General features: G+C 42.3%; 1 protein-coding gene across 2 annotated transcripts in view; it reads right to left on the bottom strand.

Annotated features, from left to right (window-relative positions):
* Positions 1 to 3,553: 3,553 nt before the first annotated feature.
* Positions 3,554 to 17,563, bottom strand: part of efna2a (ephrin-A2a) — a 75,685-nt gene continuing 61,675 nt past the window's right edge. The window contains exons 2-4 of one of the 2 annotated variants that reach the window (XM_034235355.1): positions 11,777 to 12,069; positions 7,353 to 7,418; positions 3,554 to 5,930 (exon numbers count right to left, since the gene is read on the bottom strand). In XM_034235355.1, coding sequence (XP_034091246.1) covers positions 5,806 to 5,930; positions 7,353 to 7,418; positions 11,777 to 12,069 — 484 coding nt within the window. In that variant the 3' untranslated portion in view covers positions 3,554 to 5,805. The remainder of the gene's footprint in view (positions 5,931 to 7,352; positions 7,419 to 11,776; positions 12,070 to 17,563) is intronic. The other variant, XM_034235356.1, reaches the window with a different exon arrangement.

Genomic DNA, 17,563 nt, shown 5'->3' with positions numbered 1-17,563 from the left:
GGATTAATTTACATTTAAAATATGTTATTTACTACCCCACGTTTACAAGCACTGAAGTGGAAGTAACAAAAAAACAGAAGATGGAAATACCATAAAGGGAAATGAAGAAGTCAACTAAAGCACACACAGCCTACTTCCATGTTATACAGTAAGCACAATACAACTGTAATTATATGACATGGTAATCAATAATTATAATCATAAAAGGGTTTATATTTTCCTTTTCGATGACATGAGTTGTGGCTCCTAGATTAGTTCGAAAAAACTTTTTTTTGGTGCAATGTTCCTTTCCTTAATTATGTTGCAGCAAAGCACATTATACCTAACTTTTTGTTTAAATACATGGCCTAATTTTTTGGGGATTAATTGTAATTCAAACAAATTCTCAGAGGAAGGAGCTTTCTATGAGCTCTTGAACGCAGCACATGGTCGTGCGCATGTCCTGTCATATGACTCCAGAGGAAAGAGGCGCTGCTCATTTTCCCCACATGAGTGCAGCATTTACCCTTCACCCAGACCTCCCCCTCCCCTTCCCCCCTCTACTTTACATGAAGATAGACTGCTGCTGAATATTTTTCATAGTGCTTCTGAGAGGTGCTCTGAAATGCGAGCCTCTAGCATTGAATGTGTAATTCTCAAAGTTTTATGGTTTAAACCACCAAAGCCCATTCAAGGTGACTGCAAAGACACCGGGCAGAGTGCCAGCCAAGATATCAACTGACAATGTCTAAAAGCCTAGTGTTTTGTTTTTTACCCTCTCTAAGGCCAGCTAAATATGTGTCCCTGTTGGGTCACCTATCGCTTAATACCACAAGCTAAACATTTGATAACAACTCCAAATGTGCACAAGGGATGCTCCAGAGATGCCCTCTTTGAACTGCACACTGTGCCTGAATGGTGCCCAGCTCTCTCTACCCATGTATCTTTTATAGAGTCTACACAGCATGCATTATTCAGCAATAACACACGGTCCATCTGGACTGCTGTGAGTGTGCCTCTGCATGAGTGTGTGGTCCATAGTTAACTTTCCTGCTGTGAGATTGTACCATTTCACGCCACATCCAATAGTGCTTGAAGAGCTATTAGTACTTCCTCTGTAATTACAATTATAATGTGAGTGTGTTTGACAGGGGATGTGTGTGTGAGGGAGAGTGCGAGAGGGGAAGGAAGTAGAGGAAAGAAAGAATAGAAAGTAGTGAGAGATAGATTAAGAGAATGTGTAATGGTGACTACAGATGGCACGTTCAGGATCAAGTTCTTTCATCATGCAGTTCCTCATTAATAGAGACGGGAGCACTGCCCTAATTCCATAATTCCTAAATCATGCCAGTTAGTTGAATACGAGGAGACAAAAATACAGGGTAGAGGAGAATAGATTAGCCTATAGCCCGATAATGTGTCAGTGAGAGCGAGAAATCAACACAGAAAGAGATGAAGAGAGGAGAAGAACGGAGCGGGGTCTCCATCTGCATTTCCTGGCAATTCTTTTTGGTTGTTGCCAAAACCAACATCATATAGGCCAAATGTATTCTCGCCAATTCATTTCCCACGTGAACGCCAGCCAATGAAAATAGCTGGAATAATCAGGTGATTAATAAGATAGAGAATACATGGGGATAAAACAGTGTGGGTGTATGTGTTTCAGTGGCACAGCCCAGATCAGCAGTTTCCCATGATTTGAAGCAGCACATCTGTTAAATCCTGGCGCTGTTCCAGTCAGATCACACATCCATCTTTCCTCTCACAAGGATTGAGACATGGGAAGCTTTCGAGGCCTCGCTTGATGGGGCTTAATTTTACGTTAGGCCAATCCCACTGGTACCTGATAGTTGTCAGGGCGAAGAATTGGCTGACCAAGCGTGCGTTTCTATATTCACAGATAATTTCATTCCCTCGTCTCCTTTTCACTGAAATCTACTCCTCCGTTTGAATTGGGCTCCCATATGAAGCAATTTGATGGAAACCAGAGACATCGATAGCCATTAGTCCGCTTTTCACAGGAGGGCCAAACATGGACAGCCAAGGTTCATCTATTATTCATGCGCCTCACTTTTCCCCAAAAACAACGTTATATATTAGATATTCTTTTTGCACCAGCGGCAACTCAGTGGTTTCAAATAACGCTTTCAGAACAGGACTGATAAATGTTTCAAGCTATAGCACTGGCCAGTGCAAGCCCTAATGGGGGGTAAGAGTCTATTGTCCATCTGTCTATTCAAGTCTGGATCTAAAGAAAACCTACTGAGCTCAAAGAGGAGAGGAAACATTTCATATGCGATTTTTGGGACATTAAGCCTTTAGGCATTAACATAATTTAATGGTTCCATGTCTTGCTCAAGGACATCTGACTTTTGATAGACATACAAGTTTTGGCAAAATGGAGAAATACTTTAAATGAGTACTAGTACTTCTACTTTTGTACAACTACAGAAATATTATTTAGAAAAAGGAATTACGAGGTAAAAAAAAGAGACAGTGCTGGAACACACATACCTTTCTTCTATTATTTTTGCTTTTTTTCCCTCTAAATAATAGAAAAATGTTACCTTGTTAGGCCTCAAACATTGATTACAATTCAACAGTATGAAATGATTAGAGGGTAATTATGTTTTTGGTGGACATTTTAACAACTCATTAGTCAACTTTCTGTCCAACTGCACAAAATATCCAGACAAATCATGCACACTTTTACTCACTATATGCAAATATTAGGACTTCAAGATAAACAGTTTCTGGTACTAATTCTGCAATGAAAGTGCATTGCATCTGAAGTGTGACAGGTGCCTCAACTAAACCGATTTTTCGTAAGTGGTCACAATCCCAAACTGTTGGTAACTAACAACATGTTAAATCTTGAACAATGTATTTTAAAACCTCATCATGTGTATTTAAAAATATATATTTGTGTGCTTTTATAAAACCAATGAAAGTGAGAGGGAGACTGGAAATGTTGTGGCTATCAAACAGAGCTAGAATAAAAACTGGGGACTTGTGTAACAATTTTGGGTAATAAAGACCTCGTATCATATGTTTTTTTAAGGAAAATCTGAAAAGTCAATCATAACTATAGATCTAAAGTACATTTTGTTGAGTTTAAAATATAATATTTCCCTCCAAATGTAGTGAAACAGATGTATGAAGTAGCAGAACATGGAAATACTGCATATGTGCAGTTCTTGAGGAAATGCACTTGGTTCTTTTCCATCACTGAGAACACACTGCTGGAAATCTGATGGAAACAAGGGAGGAAAGGTTATCAAGCTATTCAGCCTCCATGTTGTCAGCAGTTCAGATTAGCTGTCACATCACTGAGGGAGAAACATCTGAAGATTGGAGAAAGTGATTTCATCTGAATAATTTCATGCTTTGACTGGCAGAGCTCAATGCTCACCATTCCAAGACTTTGACGTCAGAGGAAGATAGACTGAGCAAAATAATATCAAGGTGCAGTCTAATATATGAATATACAATCATGTGTCCTTTGGGAAGAAAAACAAAAACCAATCAAAATTAATTCACATCTCGGCTGAAGAAATTCCACTCACTTGGATTATTTTGAGTAGACAAAAAAAACAATCTTTATTTGTGTGTTTCTCTCCTCGCTCTGACTTCTGTGTTTACTTTTGACTGACTGACTTTAATGACTGAGGTCAGCTCCCACAAAAACATCACAAACAGAAAAGGAGACAAACTCATACATGACGCTCAGACCTGGAGGCATCCTACCACTACCAACCATGGATCACAAACCAGAGAAGAAGAACGATAGAAGGACAGCATCAGTGGAATAGAAGAAGAGAAAACACATTTTTTTAATCTTCCACAGGCTATACCCCATCACTGCATCCCACACAGGAGTAATTAACAGTGATTTTAAATGCTACAAAAATAAGATGAAACGGGGAAGGAAGTGCTTCCCCTTGTTTGTGTGTGTTTGTGTATGTGCATGCCATGTCTTTGTAAATGTCTAGATCTGCATGTGCTTTTCTACAAATGTCTGTATGTGTGTGTATCTGTACAATGGTTGTCAAGTGTTTATGTATGTATGTGTGTGTTCACAGTGCTTACTCATTATGTTCACTATCCCAACATTAAAGAAGTCTCAGTCCCATGACACACACACACACTTTCTCCTCCGACCCCCTCTCTCTTTGTGCAGTTCCCTTTATAGTCATGTCCATAAATGCTCAAAAAAAATCTCAGAGGAACCGTCCCATTATCAAAGACTGTGTTCGTGTGCTTGTACTGTATATGTGTGTGCATGCACGTTTTTGTGATGCTACCACACAAACACACACACTTCGCCTCATTTGCCACAGTCAATGCGCTTCCCTTATTGGTTTAACCCTCGGACCCAGGACCAGCTTCAGTCAGTATTTATGTCCATTGTGATCTAGCCTGGGCTCCGAGGGCTGATTTCCAGTCAGTTTCACCCTGTGGGTCCATTTATCTCACGCCCAAGCTAATCCATCAACGACCGAAAGCCAGACAGAGGAAACGGTGTGAGGAGAGAGGTTGATTATTCCTTCTTTTGATGTCTGAAAAAAGGGAGGGCACGGGAGCGGTAGCAGGGTGTTTCTGATTTTCCCCCATGAAAAAATATATCATCATTACAAACGAGATCTGAAGGTTTCACAGTGGTCATGCAACTTGAGTGTCGCCTCCTTTTATCACCTGTTTGTCTTCGCTTCACTCTCCTCCTGCCCGCCCACACCATCCCTCAAAAAACCCAGAGCCAGTCCGAGACAAAGGTACCGTAAGTGACCACAGTCATAATAATACAGAAAGACAAAGAGGTGGGTGACCAGTGGTACATTCATACATGAAAAAGTCATGGTTCCAAAAGTCACCCGACCCAATCGACATTAGTCAGTGCTGAATACACCTGTGCTAGCCAGGCTGTGATAAATGCTTTGTTTAGAAACATGAATAAGACAGAACACATCCCACCTGAAAATATACACCTCACCCAACCCACCCAGAACTACACACACCCCACCCTCCCTCTGAAACAGGCTATGATTATACTTGTCCTTTTAAATGTGTATCATCTCACAAAACAAAAAAAGTCAAACTGTTTGCTTTTTATATCACACTGCTGTAAACTGAGTCTAAAACACATATACCAATACATTTCCCATATGGCCGTCGTTATTTAAATCTGTGCCCACATTGTCTACCCTTTCTTTTTTCTGCAGGCCAGGTCACTTTCCTCCTCTCCATCTCTACACGTTCGCTCTGGTTCTCGCTGTACTTGGACCTGGTCCAGGTAGTATAGAATTACAATTACAATGCAAGCTTGGCCACTTCCAATTCTTGGTTTGACAATGGGATAGCAATGTGAGAAAAATCCAATTTTTGTGCATCCAGGCCTATCGCTTAATGCATCCTGCCGTGATTGGATGATAGGAATTGCGCTGGACAAGTTTAATCATAACCGCGGCTACATCTACCCCATCAGTGGCCAAGAGTCAATAGATAAATCAAAAGGACCCCTTGATATGAGTGCAGAGTCATTCCCCTTGTGTTTTTCAGCAGAGAGTCGCTGTTCCACCCAGACTTCAGGGATCAGGGATGGAGCGCAGCTTCCCACACAGCTGGTGACCCAACCCTCTCAGCCAGGCCGGGGGACGGTATCCGTGGCTGGCAGTGGGGGTGGTTGGTGGTCGTATAGAGGTGGAGGTGGGAGAGGGGGAAGGGGGGGGACGGAGACAGAGGGCTTCCCTGAGGGGTGGTGGATTTAGAGGGACAGCCAGCCCAGCCCAGCGACCCTGGGTGGGAGCTCCAGGAGGAGAGGGAGAGGGGTCACAGCCAGGAGAAGACTCCCAGGAGCAGAGAGGCCAGAACAGCTAACAGGGCCACGGACCCTGGCGTCCGGCACGGACCTCCGTCAGTCAGGAAGGGCTCCGGAGAATCATATCCCGACCCATCTGAAACAGAAAAAGAGAGAAACGACAAAACATCTGAACTGAGAGGGACACAAGACAGACAGACACCAAGACAAGACAATCTAAAACAAAGCGAATAGAGGAGGGAGTGGATTTACAGAAAGACAAAAGGGTAGACAAGTGGAACTATTGCGGGGGGGATGTGGAAATGTAGTGAAAAACCACAAAACTCTCACGCTTCAAAAGCCAGGAAAAATGGCAGGGAGTAGTCGACAGAGAGGGATGAGGGGAGAGGAAGGGGGAGAAGACGACAGCAACTGAGCTCTGCAGGGGGTTTAACCAACCTAATTACAGTTTAATCACAGAGACTCAGAATCTGGAGCAGCTGACACACACACAAAGACACACATCCTCTCACACACATGTGCTCTCAGCTCCGCCAGTGACAATATTTCACAGATGAGATGGAAGTTGCATGTCAGACAGATTGCTTTAAGAGCACAAAAAAGCTGAATCTCACAGAGGAGCCGCAGCAATGACAGAATAAAAGAACGTATGTTGTTTCAGTGATTATGGAGGAGAAGAGATGTTCCTTTCCCCCTTAGCGAGAGATGGAATGATTTGAGTCTGGAAAGCTGTGAAGTCCGACTCATCCTTTTTCACAAAGATCTTCAAAGCCGTGTCATTAGGTGTTTCTAGCCAGGTTTGATTCTTTAGTGAGGCTTAGGTTGAAAACTCATGAGGAAGAATCCGCCTTTGAAAAGTCTTACAGGTAGATTTTTTAAGATAAGGCAGGTGTAAGTGGAGCGCCACAATCTGCTCCGCATATATTCTTGAGTTATTTTTAAATGGCACTATCATAGGCCAACACTGTTAGAGGAAGCTATCTATCTTATCAGGCTGCATGCTGTTCGGAAGAAAATACTCTATTTCCACAAGCCTGATGCATAAGGAGAATTGTATTAAGAAAAATATGAAGTGTCTATTATTAGATTAGGCTTCTACAGTATGCGATGAGTTTATTATTAGATTGCTCTCTTGTTTCTTATGAGCGAATGCAGCCAGCAACGTTTTAACGGAGCACTTTCAGCCTGCTTTCTTTCTACAAGGACAGAAGGTCTCCCTCACACCCACTGTGATGTGATGTGATTTGATGTGAAGTGCGTATGCCACTTTGTGCTTTTGTGTGCATGCGCCTGTGCTCACTTGTGTGTGCTCGTATGTGTGAATGTGTGTGTGAGTGTGAGTGAAAGGTGTTAACGTGTTGCCTGGCTGGCCTGTGAATCAGAGCAGAGAGTGTTGCCGGGGCAATCTATCAGACCTCTTATTCCCCTCTAATTTTACTTTGATAGCCAATCTGGACCTTTTTGCGCATTGGGTCTCAAGGTGTGTGTTTGTGTGTGTGTGTGTGTGTGTGTGTGTGTGTGTGTGTGTGTGTGTGTGTGTAGTTAAAGCGTGACTTACCTGGAGGTCTGACATACACCTTCAGCTTTAGACATGCTCGCCCCACGTGGTTTGGGTGAGGAGACGCTGTTAAAAAAGCAGAGATTGAAAGAGATTAGTTGAGAGATAAAGCGATTTGTGCCGCTGATTGAACTCCTAAAGTCATTTAACACTTAAGAAATGTGATATTAGGCTCATAATCAGGTGAGGGCAAAGACACTAGTTTAAACATACCATTTGACCTGTTTTTATTTAAAGATTTATGCCTTTATGAATGAATAAGGATCAGATTTGGGGTATGAGAATGTTATAGAAAGACAGCATTGGTTTGGGTTTTTAATGGGATTCTTTTTACAATAAGCAAAAAAGGATACACCAGCCTTATACTAAGGTCAGCTAAATGCCTTTATCCGTTCAGTTGATATTTTAAAAAGTGGCGCCTGTTCTCAAACTAATTTAATAATATTCAAATGACCACAAAACAGCTGACACAAGCTGAACCCGGGGCTTTCAAGGTCCCTCAGGAGTCTGACAGGAGGGTCATAGGTTGGATTCCCACAGCAAATCAACACCAAACTTTCATTTAAACCCAATTATTTTTAAGCCACCATACCTATTTATGGGACGGCAGGAAGAAACAAGGCATACTTAGTTAATCACAGATACAATGAAAGTCATTACACGGCAGAATGTTCTATGTGTTACATGAATACATATATTGGTGTTTTTTTCTTCTTGTAAAATCAGTAATTAATACAGCAAGCAGAACACAAATACACTTCTGTAATTGAAATGAAAATGTCAGAGGTGGTAAATCAAGGGAAGGTATTATAAAGAAACACTCATATATGTCACACTCATTTGACATAAATGTATTAATTTAAGCAGCCTATTACTTTCTTGATGACATTTATTGCTTCAAGCTGCCGGAGAGTTTCTTATTTTAAGGCCTTTCAAGTTCTCTTAAACTCATGCTCCCGAGCTCATGAGCCCCCGTAAACATTCTGAGCTCTTCAGACTATGTAAATAAGTCTTTGAGGGATCAGCCCGCACACTGGGATTCAGTCACACTCACATTCATACCTAGGGGAAATACCGGCTCTTCCAATCCACCTGACTTGAATGTCTAAGGAATTGGAAAGGAAATGCATTCAGACTCCACACAGACGCAGGTCCTCCTTGCTGTGAGGTGACAGAGCTAACCACTGAGCTACACCGGCTGAATGTTAAAAAAGTTACTGTGATTCAAACTTCAAAGTATAGTCAAATAAATTGAATCAGGTTTCAGCCCCAATTCCCTCTGATGTGAAATAGAGCTGGAGACCTTAAAGCAGATGGTGACCAAATCTTTGACCGCTTGTGCATGCGGGGGGTGCACACACACACACACACACACACACACACACACACACACACACACACACACACACACACACACACACACACACACACACACACACACACACACACACACACACACACACACACACACACACACACACACACACACACACACAGGTGCTTGCAGACGTGTGGAGACCTATTGGCCTTCTCCCTTGTGGAAGTCCGTATAGCCAGAGCCCCGTGTGACCCCGGAGAGGAACATCATCAGGATCTGCAGCGCACAGGAAATAAATCTGACCCTTCCTGTGACCCTCTCCTCCCTCACTTTCTGTCCACTACTCCTCCCTCCACCCTCTCTCTGCCCTTCACCTCCTTTAACCTTTTATCCCTTCCCTGTAGCCCCCCTTCCTTTGCCTCAAATTTCTTCAAATCATCCACCTAGAAACTGTATCTTGGTCGCCTATGAAGCCTGGCAAGCTATGAAACAAACTTTCTCTCCTGCTGCGTCCCTTTGTTTTGGGTCCCCTGCTGTGTCACTGACAAATGGCTACATTTTGGTGACAAAGAGCTAAGTGGAAAGATATCCCCCATCCCCTCCATCCACCCGTTGTTTCTTTTCTCTGTGACCTCTAAAAATGTTGACTTTTGTCATTTCTTGAAAGCCTTATCAGCTCTTCCAGTGCCTCTGTTTCCCAGCACATCCACAATCCAGCCTCTGCTGAAAAAGCCATTGAAAATCACTCAACCTCATCAGATGGCAGCTGGGAGAAGTAAGGGGTGGAGCGGACCTGTCAACATGTCAACCTCACGACAAATACACACACCAACGTGCACACACAGGCACACACTCACACAGGTTTGGCCGCACGTCCCCATCACAGATCAATATTATCCGCAAAAACGCCACACAAATAACACCAACTAATTTGAATGGATGCGTGGTTAGAATGTCAAAATGCCTTTGTAGTTCCACATCATTACCTACCTGTGTGTGTGTGTGTGTGTGTGTGTGTGTGTGTGTGTGTGTGTGTGTGTGTGTGTGTGTGTGTGTGTGTGTGTGTGTGTGTGTGTGTGTGTGTGTGTGTGTGTGACTGTGTGACTGTGTGTAAGAGCCAGTGAGGGACGGTGAAAGACAAAACATGCGGGGTTGTCAGTCAGGATGATGGACATGGCCTTTCACGGACTCACAATCACTTGACAACTGACCCCACAACCAGTGCTCCCCCCATAACACAAACACACACACATACACTCCAATCTTGTGGACTACACATTCCCCTCAGGGGTCCCAGAAATACAATACTATAGTCAGCAACTATACAACTCTGGAGGGGCCCTGTCCATCCTTACATGAGGCTGAAAACAAAAGTGTGAGTGTGTGTGTGTGTGTGTGTGTGTGTGTGTGTGTGTGTGTGTGTGTGTGTGTGTGTGTGTGTGTGTGTGTGTGTGTGTGTGTGTGTGTGTGTGTGTGTGTGTGTGTGTGGACTGGGAAAAGTGCAGTAGGACATCGGGTGGCTGTTGTCTTCGCCTCTTTGGCTCTGTGACTCTCGCCTGCTGTGTCTTTGTGACAGTGTGGACAACAGAATGGGGTGATTAAGTATCTGCAAATACTAAGTGCTCATTAATAAAAGTAAATAAATCAAATAGTGATGGAGGGAACTCATTAAATATCTACATAATAGAGACTCTTTAAATGGTGTCACTGCATTCGGAAAAAAAATTGAATTGAAGCCTCTATATCTGCCAAGGAATATTTGTTTGCCTTTGCTGATCACTCCAGCCGATGACCGAATAAGGACATTATTACTGTAAGGTCAGATTCTGTACCCAAGGGCAAACAACTCCATCAAGAGATATGTCCCACTTGTATGCCGGCCTGAAACTGATGGAAGAGGACCCTTATCCCATTATGTGTCACGGCGAGAATGCATCATCTCCTACTGAAAGGTTAAGGTCAGCTGTCAGTCAGCAGAAACACAGCTGGGAAATAAAGAGACCAGCGCCGGGCGCACAGTGGCTGAAATGCCATCATTTTCTATGTGACAAATTCTGAAAAAGATACCAATGGCAGGTAAGGTTCGGTATGACTTTCAGAGAGATAACACAAAACTAAACAGGCTAGAAGTGGACCTTTTACATTGGTTTGAAAGAAAAGTCATTTTATTAGAGATATAGGAGAGAAATAATGAACTACTATAGGATGGCTTTTTGTAAATGAGTTTCAATCCTCAACTGGCAAGGCGGTGACAGACTAAAAACTTTGTTCAAACACTTACAAAAACCTATGCATACATTCTCCTAACATGTGCTTTCTTGTGATTTTGTGAATTATGACTGTGTTCTCTCAGAAGAGTCATTTACTTTCCACACATTCTCCCTTCTGGTGTGCCACAAATGTTTTGTCACAGGCCCAGCAGCAACAAAAAAGTGGCACTTCTCTGTGCAGTGACAGAAAGTTTAGGCATTGACAGGAAAGCTTTTGAAAGTCAATTTAACGTGCTTTTCTGCGATTACTCACTGATCTTGCACTAAACAGTCCGGATGGGGTAAATCTATCCCATCCATCTGGCACAGCGAGCAGCTGAAAACAATGTTTAAGAGTAATTTGAAGCTACTACTTGTCCCCATGCCTGGTGCGCGAATGATAGCTTTTTAACTGTTCAGAAAACAGTCTCAGGGGGTAAAGCCCATCTGCGATACTAATACATCACTTGTTGAAGTGAGCAGAGACATCAATACAGCTAATATAAAAATGATTACAAACTATGCCTGGTGACATTTTTACCACTTTGCTGAGCACACCACTTATGATCGCGACAGATGCAGAGAGATACATCAAGAAATAAAGTGAGTGAGAGATTAAGGGGAGCGACTGAGAGATGGAAGGTGTGTGTGTGTGTGTGTGTGTGTGTGTGTGTGTGCCCATCAGTGGGTGTGTGTTGTGTTTGAGAACTCTCTCAATCAACTCATCTTGATTGCGTATTTACATATCGTTTATAAAATCATATTTTGGCTAACACGCAAGCAAAGACACATTCACAGGACAAACACTCTCTACTCAATGTCACACAGAAACACACACTGCCTGGCTGATAACCTACAGATGTAGTAGTACTCGTGTCCAGGCCTGAACTCAAAGCCCAGGGAGAAGGGAGTGAAGAGCTGGAACTTCTCCGAGAAGCGCAGGGGCCCGTCGGGGCCGCTGGGACGGTTGCACTCCCAGCGCTTGAAGCCACGCATCCTGTGCTGGCAGGAAGTGTAGCCCTCGTGGTTGACCATGAACAGGATGTAGCGCTCCATGCGCCCGTGGGACGGAAGGCCCTCGTAGTAAGGGCAGTAGATGTCCAGGTAGTCGTTAATGTTCACTGCCACCCTGTACTCTCCGTGCCAGAACCTGCAAGACACAGAGCAAACAATGAATACAAACATGAATATAAATACTCACAAACAGTCTCAAGGATACACAGAGAATCAGTTTGCAGGGGTGAGAAGGCTTCGGGAAAAGTTTACTGAGGTGTAATGAGATACTGTCAAGCTTGTTTTAAGAAAAAAAAACTACATCTTTCCATACTTCCAGCACAATACTATGAATATTTACTAGTTGTATTGGATTTCTGTATGATTGCACAGCATACAGAGAACAGCCCTGAGTGTCCACTTAGTTCAGTCATGCTGTGGCCGTAATTATATGCAATCTTATCCTCACTGTGAGGACGTGTATGTGTGCCTGAACATCTCCAGTGGAAGATCTGTAAAAGTCAGCTCCAAAAAAGCAACCTTTGGAGACTCCACGCATGGTTTGATGACCCTCTATCAGAAAGCATTTGTTGAAGCGTCCTTGAGCAATGCGTGGAGTCTCCAAAGGTTTCATTTCAAACTGCAGCAAAAATTCAAACCCGGAGGATGCTTTTTTTTCGATTTAATAAGCAAGCAAAAAAAATCAATAACAATTCCTCTGGTTACGCCATAAAACCTTGCATGGTAACCCAATTTAATTGAAATAAAGCTTGCCGAGCTATGCTTCATGGGAATTATTAGCATGTGAGGAATATTCTTTTGCACTGAGAGCCTTCTCCTCAGATACTCAAGAGAAGTGGGTCATGTGATGGTAGAGAGCGCACATTATTATCCCATAGCCCCTAAAGCAGAGTATAGAGTTTGTGGTGAATGCCCACTTAGCTCCGTACACATCGGATCACCGAGGGTAGGCATGGTGAAAATAAGTGGGTCAGAGGTTACTGGAGAAGAAATATTAGTATATGCACACATTGTCCATAGTATACATTGTGTTAGATGTCCTTGTTATGTTTCTGCTTCTGGCACTTAGTCAAAGAGCTTGTTCTAATAATGCATGAGCATATGGATTCATAATGTGGTGCTTGAACCCAGTTGGAGGCTCCCCAATTGCTTTTCAGTCTGAAGGCAGTTAGAGTATATTAAAAACAAATTATACAGGCTTTATTTATGTTTGTGTTTTGATGCCAATGTTGCTCAAATGGGAACTACATATGTTTATCATTTTAAACTCACTGGAGTGAAACAGTCTCTCTTAAGGATAAAGCACCGATATTCTATATTTTTGTTATTGTCAACAAATGCCATTAAACGATTAAAACAATATGGAGTCTCTCTCTCTCTCTCTCCATACTCTATGGCTTCTACAATGTGGGTTTGGCTGTTATATATCTTATATGTAATGAATGAGATACTGGATATATATCTTCCTTAAAACTAATACATTTGTATCTTAGAAAGCAGCTAGGCATTGTAGTTTTTAGCAAATGAGTTACTGTATATCTCCCTTTAGGCTACCCACACAATACTTGATAGTTAGATCAATTTAATTGCTGGTTTTGGTCTATTTTTTGACAAAAAGATAATAGGAATAGCCTAAGAGCTTAATATTTACCGTGTGGTAACCTATTAGCAACATTTTACTAAAGCTTAACTCATATTTTTTCACATTTAACGCTGAGTCAGGGCTCCAAATTGTAGTATTCGTCGAACCACAAGTCGTAAAATACAGTGTTTCATGTATAATGTTGCTTTCATATCAGCCCCCTGCTGTGAAATAATACAATACATCAGTGTTTTTTTTAAATATTTGATATTTAAGATATTTTATTTAACAGCACTCCATAAATAATATATCCCAAGGGTTTGACTTGATAATCTTTTAAATTTTTTTGCATCTCTAACAACCCGTGCTCATTAAAAATTCAAGTTTCACTCATCAGACATCTAACATATCAGATGTCTGTTTGAAATTCATCAGCGTAACATCCCTTTGCGGGCATGTGCACACGCCTGCGTCGATAGAGGACGCCTAAACTAGCGCACATCGTGAATATAATCAATTTAATTTCAGATGTTTCACCTCGACAACATTTCTTAAATTCAGCGGCAGCACATTAGCAAATCTTGTTTCTCAAAGCTCGGTAAATTTGAGCAGCAGGAAAATGTCTTCGATCAAATGCCCGTAAACAGTTGTTGGGCAATCTCAACGTCTCAGGGGGCGCGCACACACAGACTGAGCTTTTTAAACAAATTCATCATCTTCCCCCTCACCTTGGCAGTAATTGATTGCCTGGAATGAAGACATTTTGGTCTAAGCACTTTTGGTTAGTGGGATATTTAGCTTTAGGACAAATTATCCCTCCAACGGCAGCCCTATCTCTCTCCCAGAGGGCAAATCAGGAAGTGAGTTAGATGTGAAATGAGCGCCTTCATGCTTCGGTGCCCTATCAGAGCGAGTTTTGCAGGTTCTAAAGAGATCCTTGAACAGATCATTTAGAGGCATTGATCCACTGGGGAGCTCCTCTCGGCTCTCTCTGCTCCCAATCAACTCTGATTAACAACTAAAGGGGGAAAAGCAGCGAGGGAAACAGAGAGAAGGATGCACAGAATGAGAATAAAAAGGCTGGAATAAAAAGAACAGAGCGGAGGGAACAGAGAGAGAGTATGGGAGGAATATACGTGCAGATTCAGAATGAGGACAAAAGCTATCAGAAAGAGGAGGGAGGGGGACGGAGAATGATAACAAGACTGCATGAAATTAAAGTAAAACAAGACAGACAGAGGAGAGAAAGGCAGAAGGAAAGAAAGAGCAGAAGAGGAGGAGGAGGCCAGCTGGAGGAAGAGCAGATGGAGTAGGAGTTTTTTATTTCATTTTGTACCACTGTGCTTTTTCATCTGAGACAAATGTGCTCTGCTTATTGATTGTGCACTGATACATTTATGGATGACTACCATCTGAGTATGAGTTTGGGCATATACGATGGAATGTATGTAGTGCATGTGTGTGTGTGTGTGTGTGTGTGTGTGTGTGTGTTTTGGTAAAATCATAGCTTGGAAGGAAAAGTATGTCTCCATGAGTGAGGATGCTCAATTCAAGAAAGGGCTAATGTGCCAGGATACATTAGGTTGTATTAAGCCACTCAGCACCCTGCCCTGCTCCTGTGACACTGTCTGCATTACTAATATGCCAAGCTGAGAGGAGACTGTGTGTGTGTGTGTGTGTGTGTTGTGTGTGTGTGTGTGTGTGTGTGTGTGTGTGTGTGTGTGTGTGTGTGTGTGTGTGTGTGTGTGTGTGTGTGCAGGTGTGTGTGTGCAGGTGTGTGTTGTGTGTGTGTGTGTGTGTGTGTGTGTGTGTGTGTGTGTGTGTGTGTGTGTGTGTGTGTGTGTGTGTGTGTGTGTGTGTGTGCAGGTGTGTGCCACTGCACTCTGAGCTGTTAAACAGTTCATGTCGGTGTGCAGTTGTGTGTGGATGTGTGTGTGTGTGTGTGTGCGTCCCCGTTTCCCTCCTTTCTGGCTGCGTGTCATTTAGAATTAAACTCGGGAGCTGCAGCAGCGAAAAAGACATTGGAATGCACTCACACTTACGGCATGTCTCTTCCTCATAGAGCCTGTGTGTATGTGTGTGTGTGTGTGTGTGTGTGTGTGTGTGTGTGTGTGTGTGTGTGTGTGTGTGTGTGTGTGTGTGTGTGTGTGTGTGTGTGTGTCGTTAGTGGAGGTTTTGGTGTGTCTTTCTTTCATTTTACCCCCTTCATTATTTAAGCGCCATCAAACCTATTAGAGACATCATAATACTCTGGGATATGCATGAAGCTGCCATAACACAAACTAAAAGTGACAATCAAAATGTATTGTAGAGTGTTTGACTATGATGTTCATTGACACTGCGTGAAATCCAACTATCTGCCCGAGTATATGCCTCAAGGGGAAAATATACTTTTCTTTTCACTGGGATTGTCTAATTTTATGACACACAATAATGTATGCCATCATAAAAACGTAATAAACGCCATGATACAGTGGAAGAGCTGGAAAAAGTATGTATTATCAGCTAAATGTACTTAAAGTATCAAAAGTACTCGTTGTGCAGAATGCTTACTTATAAATGTGTTATACAGAATATTATATTATTCCAATTTTATCACATACATATAAGAGTTTTTTTAATGTTGTTCTTCGTCAATATGGAGCAGATTTAGGAAAGTACTGAGTAAATCACTAGTGAATAGTATATTAGGTATGTGTTTGTGTGAAAAGTATCTACAAGTGTGCAACAAATGTAGTTCAGTCAGACAACTCACGTATTTCTTTAACATAATTATTAGAAGCAGCATATAGTTGAGTTTGGCGTCTAGGCTCGGCCTCATCACTCCACAGATATACATAGCACGATGAGTGATGATTAAATAACTAACCCCCCGAGCCTAGAGGAGGAAGCTGGGATGGAAGCTGGGATGGAAGCTGGGGTGGAAGCTGGGGTGGAAGCTGGGGTGGAAGCTGGGGTGGAAGCTGGGATGGAAGCTGGGGAGGAAGCTGGGATGGAAGCTGGGGTGGAAGCTGGGGTGGAAGCTAGGGTGGAAGCTGGGGTGGAAGCTGGGATGGAAGCTGGGGTTGGTGGTGGGGCAGGCGAGCAGCAGCAAGCAATGCATAGAGAGAGATCTGGCAGGTTAAATAGAGCCGCATATTAAGGAGACTCCATTTGGTTGGTTGTAGAGTGGCAAGGGGCGTTATGTATGAATGCAGCATAAGTGCTCGAGTTGACTGCCTGAACTAGCTCGCAGGCTTCGCCCCATTTCAGAAAAAGTACAACATTTCCCTGGGAAATCTAGTGAAGTAGCAGAAAATGGAAATAATCAAGTAAAGTAAAAGCACCCCAAATGAAAAATACTTAAGTGCATTACTTGAGTAAATGTACTCAGTTACATTCCACCACTCTAGTGGACTAAGTACATTACAAAATAAAAAAGTTCCACTAATTCTTTAACAAATTCAGCGGGATAAGAAACTGTGCTTCTTATTTTCTGGGTGAGAAAACCTGATTATCTTACTTTTCCAGAAAAAATTTTACTTTCTGTATTTCTGGCATATTGAAAAACCTGATAATTAAATTCAGGGAGGACAGGAAAATATTATACTATATTTTGATTTAAATCCTAGCAGAGTTTTGATGAAAAAAAGCATTATACTAAAAAATTACCACAAAACAGATTGCTGTTGAAGAGCACTGTGTTCAGTACACCATCTTTTTTTAAATGTCTGTTCCGCAGCTTGAAGCAATTTATTTTTAATATTGTCAGTGTGTAAACCTGTGCAATGTTTTATGATGGTTTGCTTAGTCTCTAATCCCCTGATGTCTCACCGATTCTCCTCACTCTTTCACTGCGATTGAATTGTGTGGTGAGGTTAGTCAGAGGCAGACGAAAGGACTCGGCTTTTGGCTGCTGGATCTCAAATAGATGTCAAAATCTCTTACTGAGGTTTTATGGTATTGTGAACGCAGGTCAGGCTGAAAAGAAAATAGAAACTGAGAAGTTTAAAAGTTGAAATGAAAGATTAAGGGGGAAAAAGAATGAGAGCTTAAGTCTTAGTGTGTG

Source organism: Gymnodraco acuticeps, unplaced genomic scaffold, assembly GCF_902827175.1.
Source record: "Gymnodraco acuticeps unplaced genomic scaffold, fGymAcu1.1, whole genome shotgun sequence".
Lineage (NCBI taxonomy): Eukaryota > Metazoa > Chordata > Actinopteri > Perciformes > Bathydraconidae > Gymnodraco > Gymnodraco acuticeps.
The sequence above is the reverse complement of the archived record's forward strand: the minus strand, read 5'-3'. Positions and strand labels throughout refer to the sequence as shown.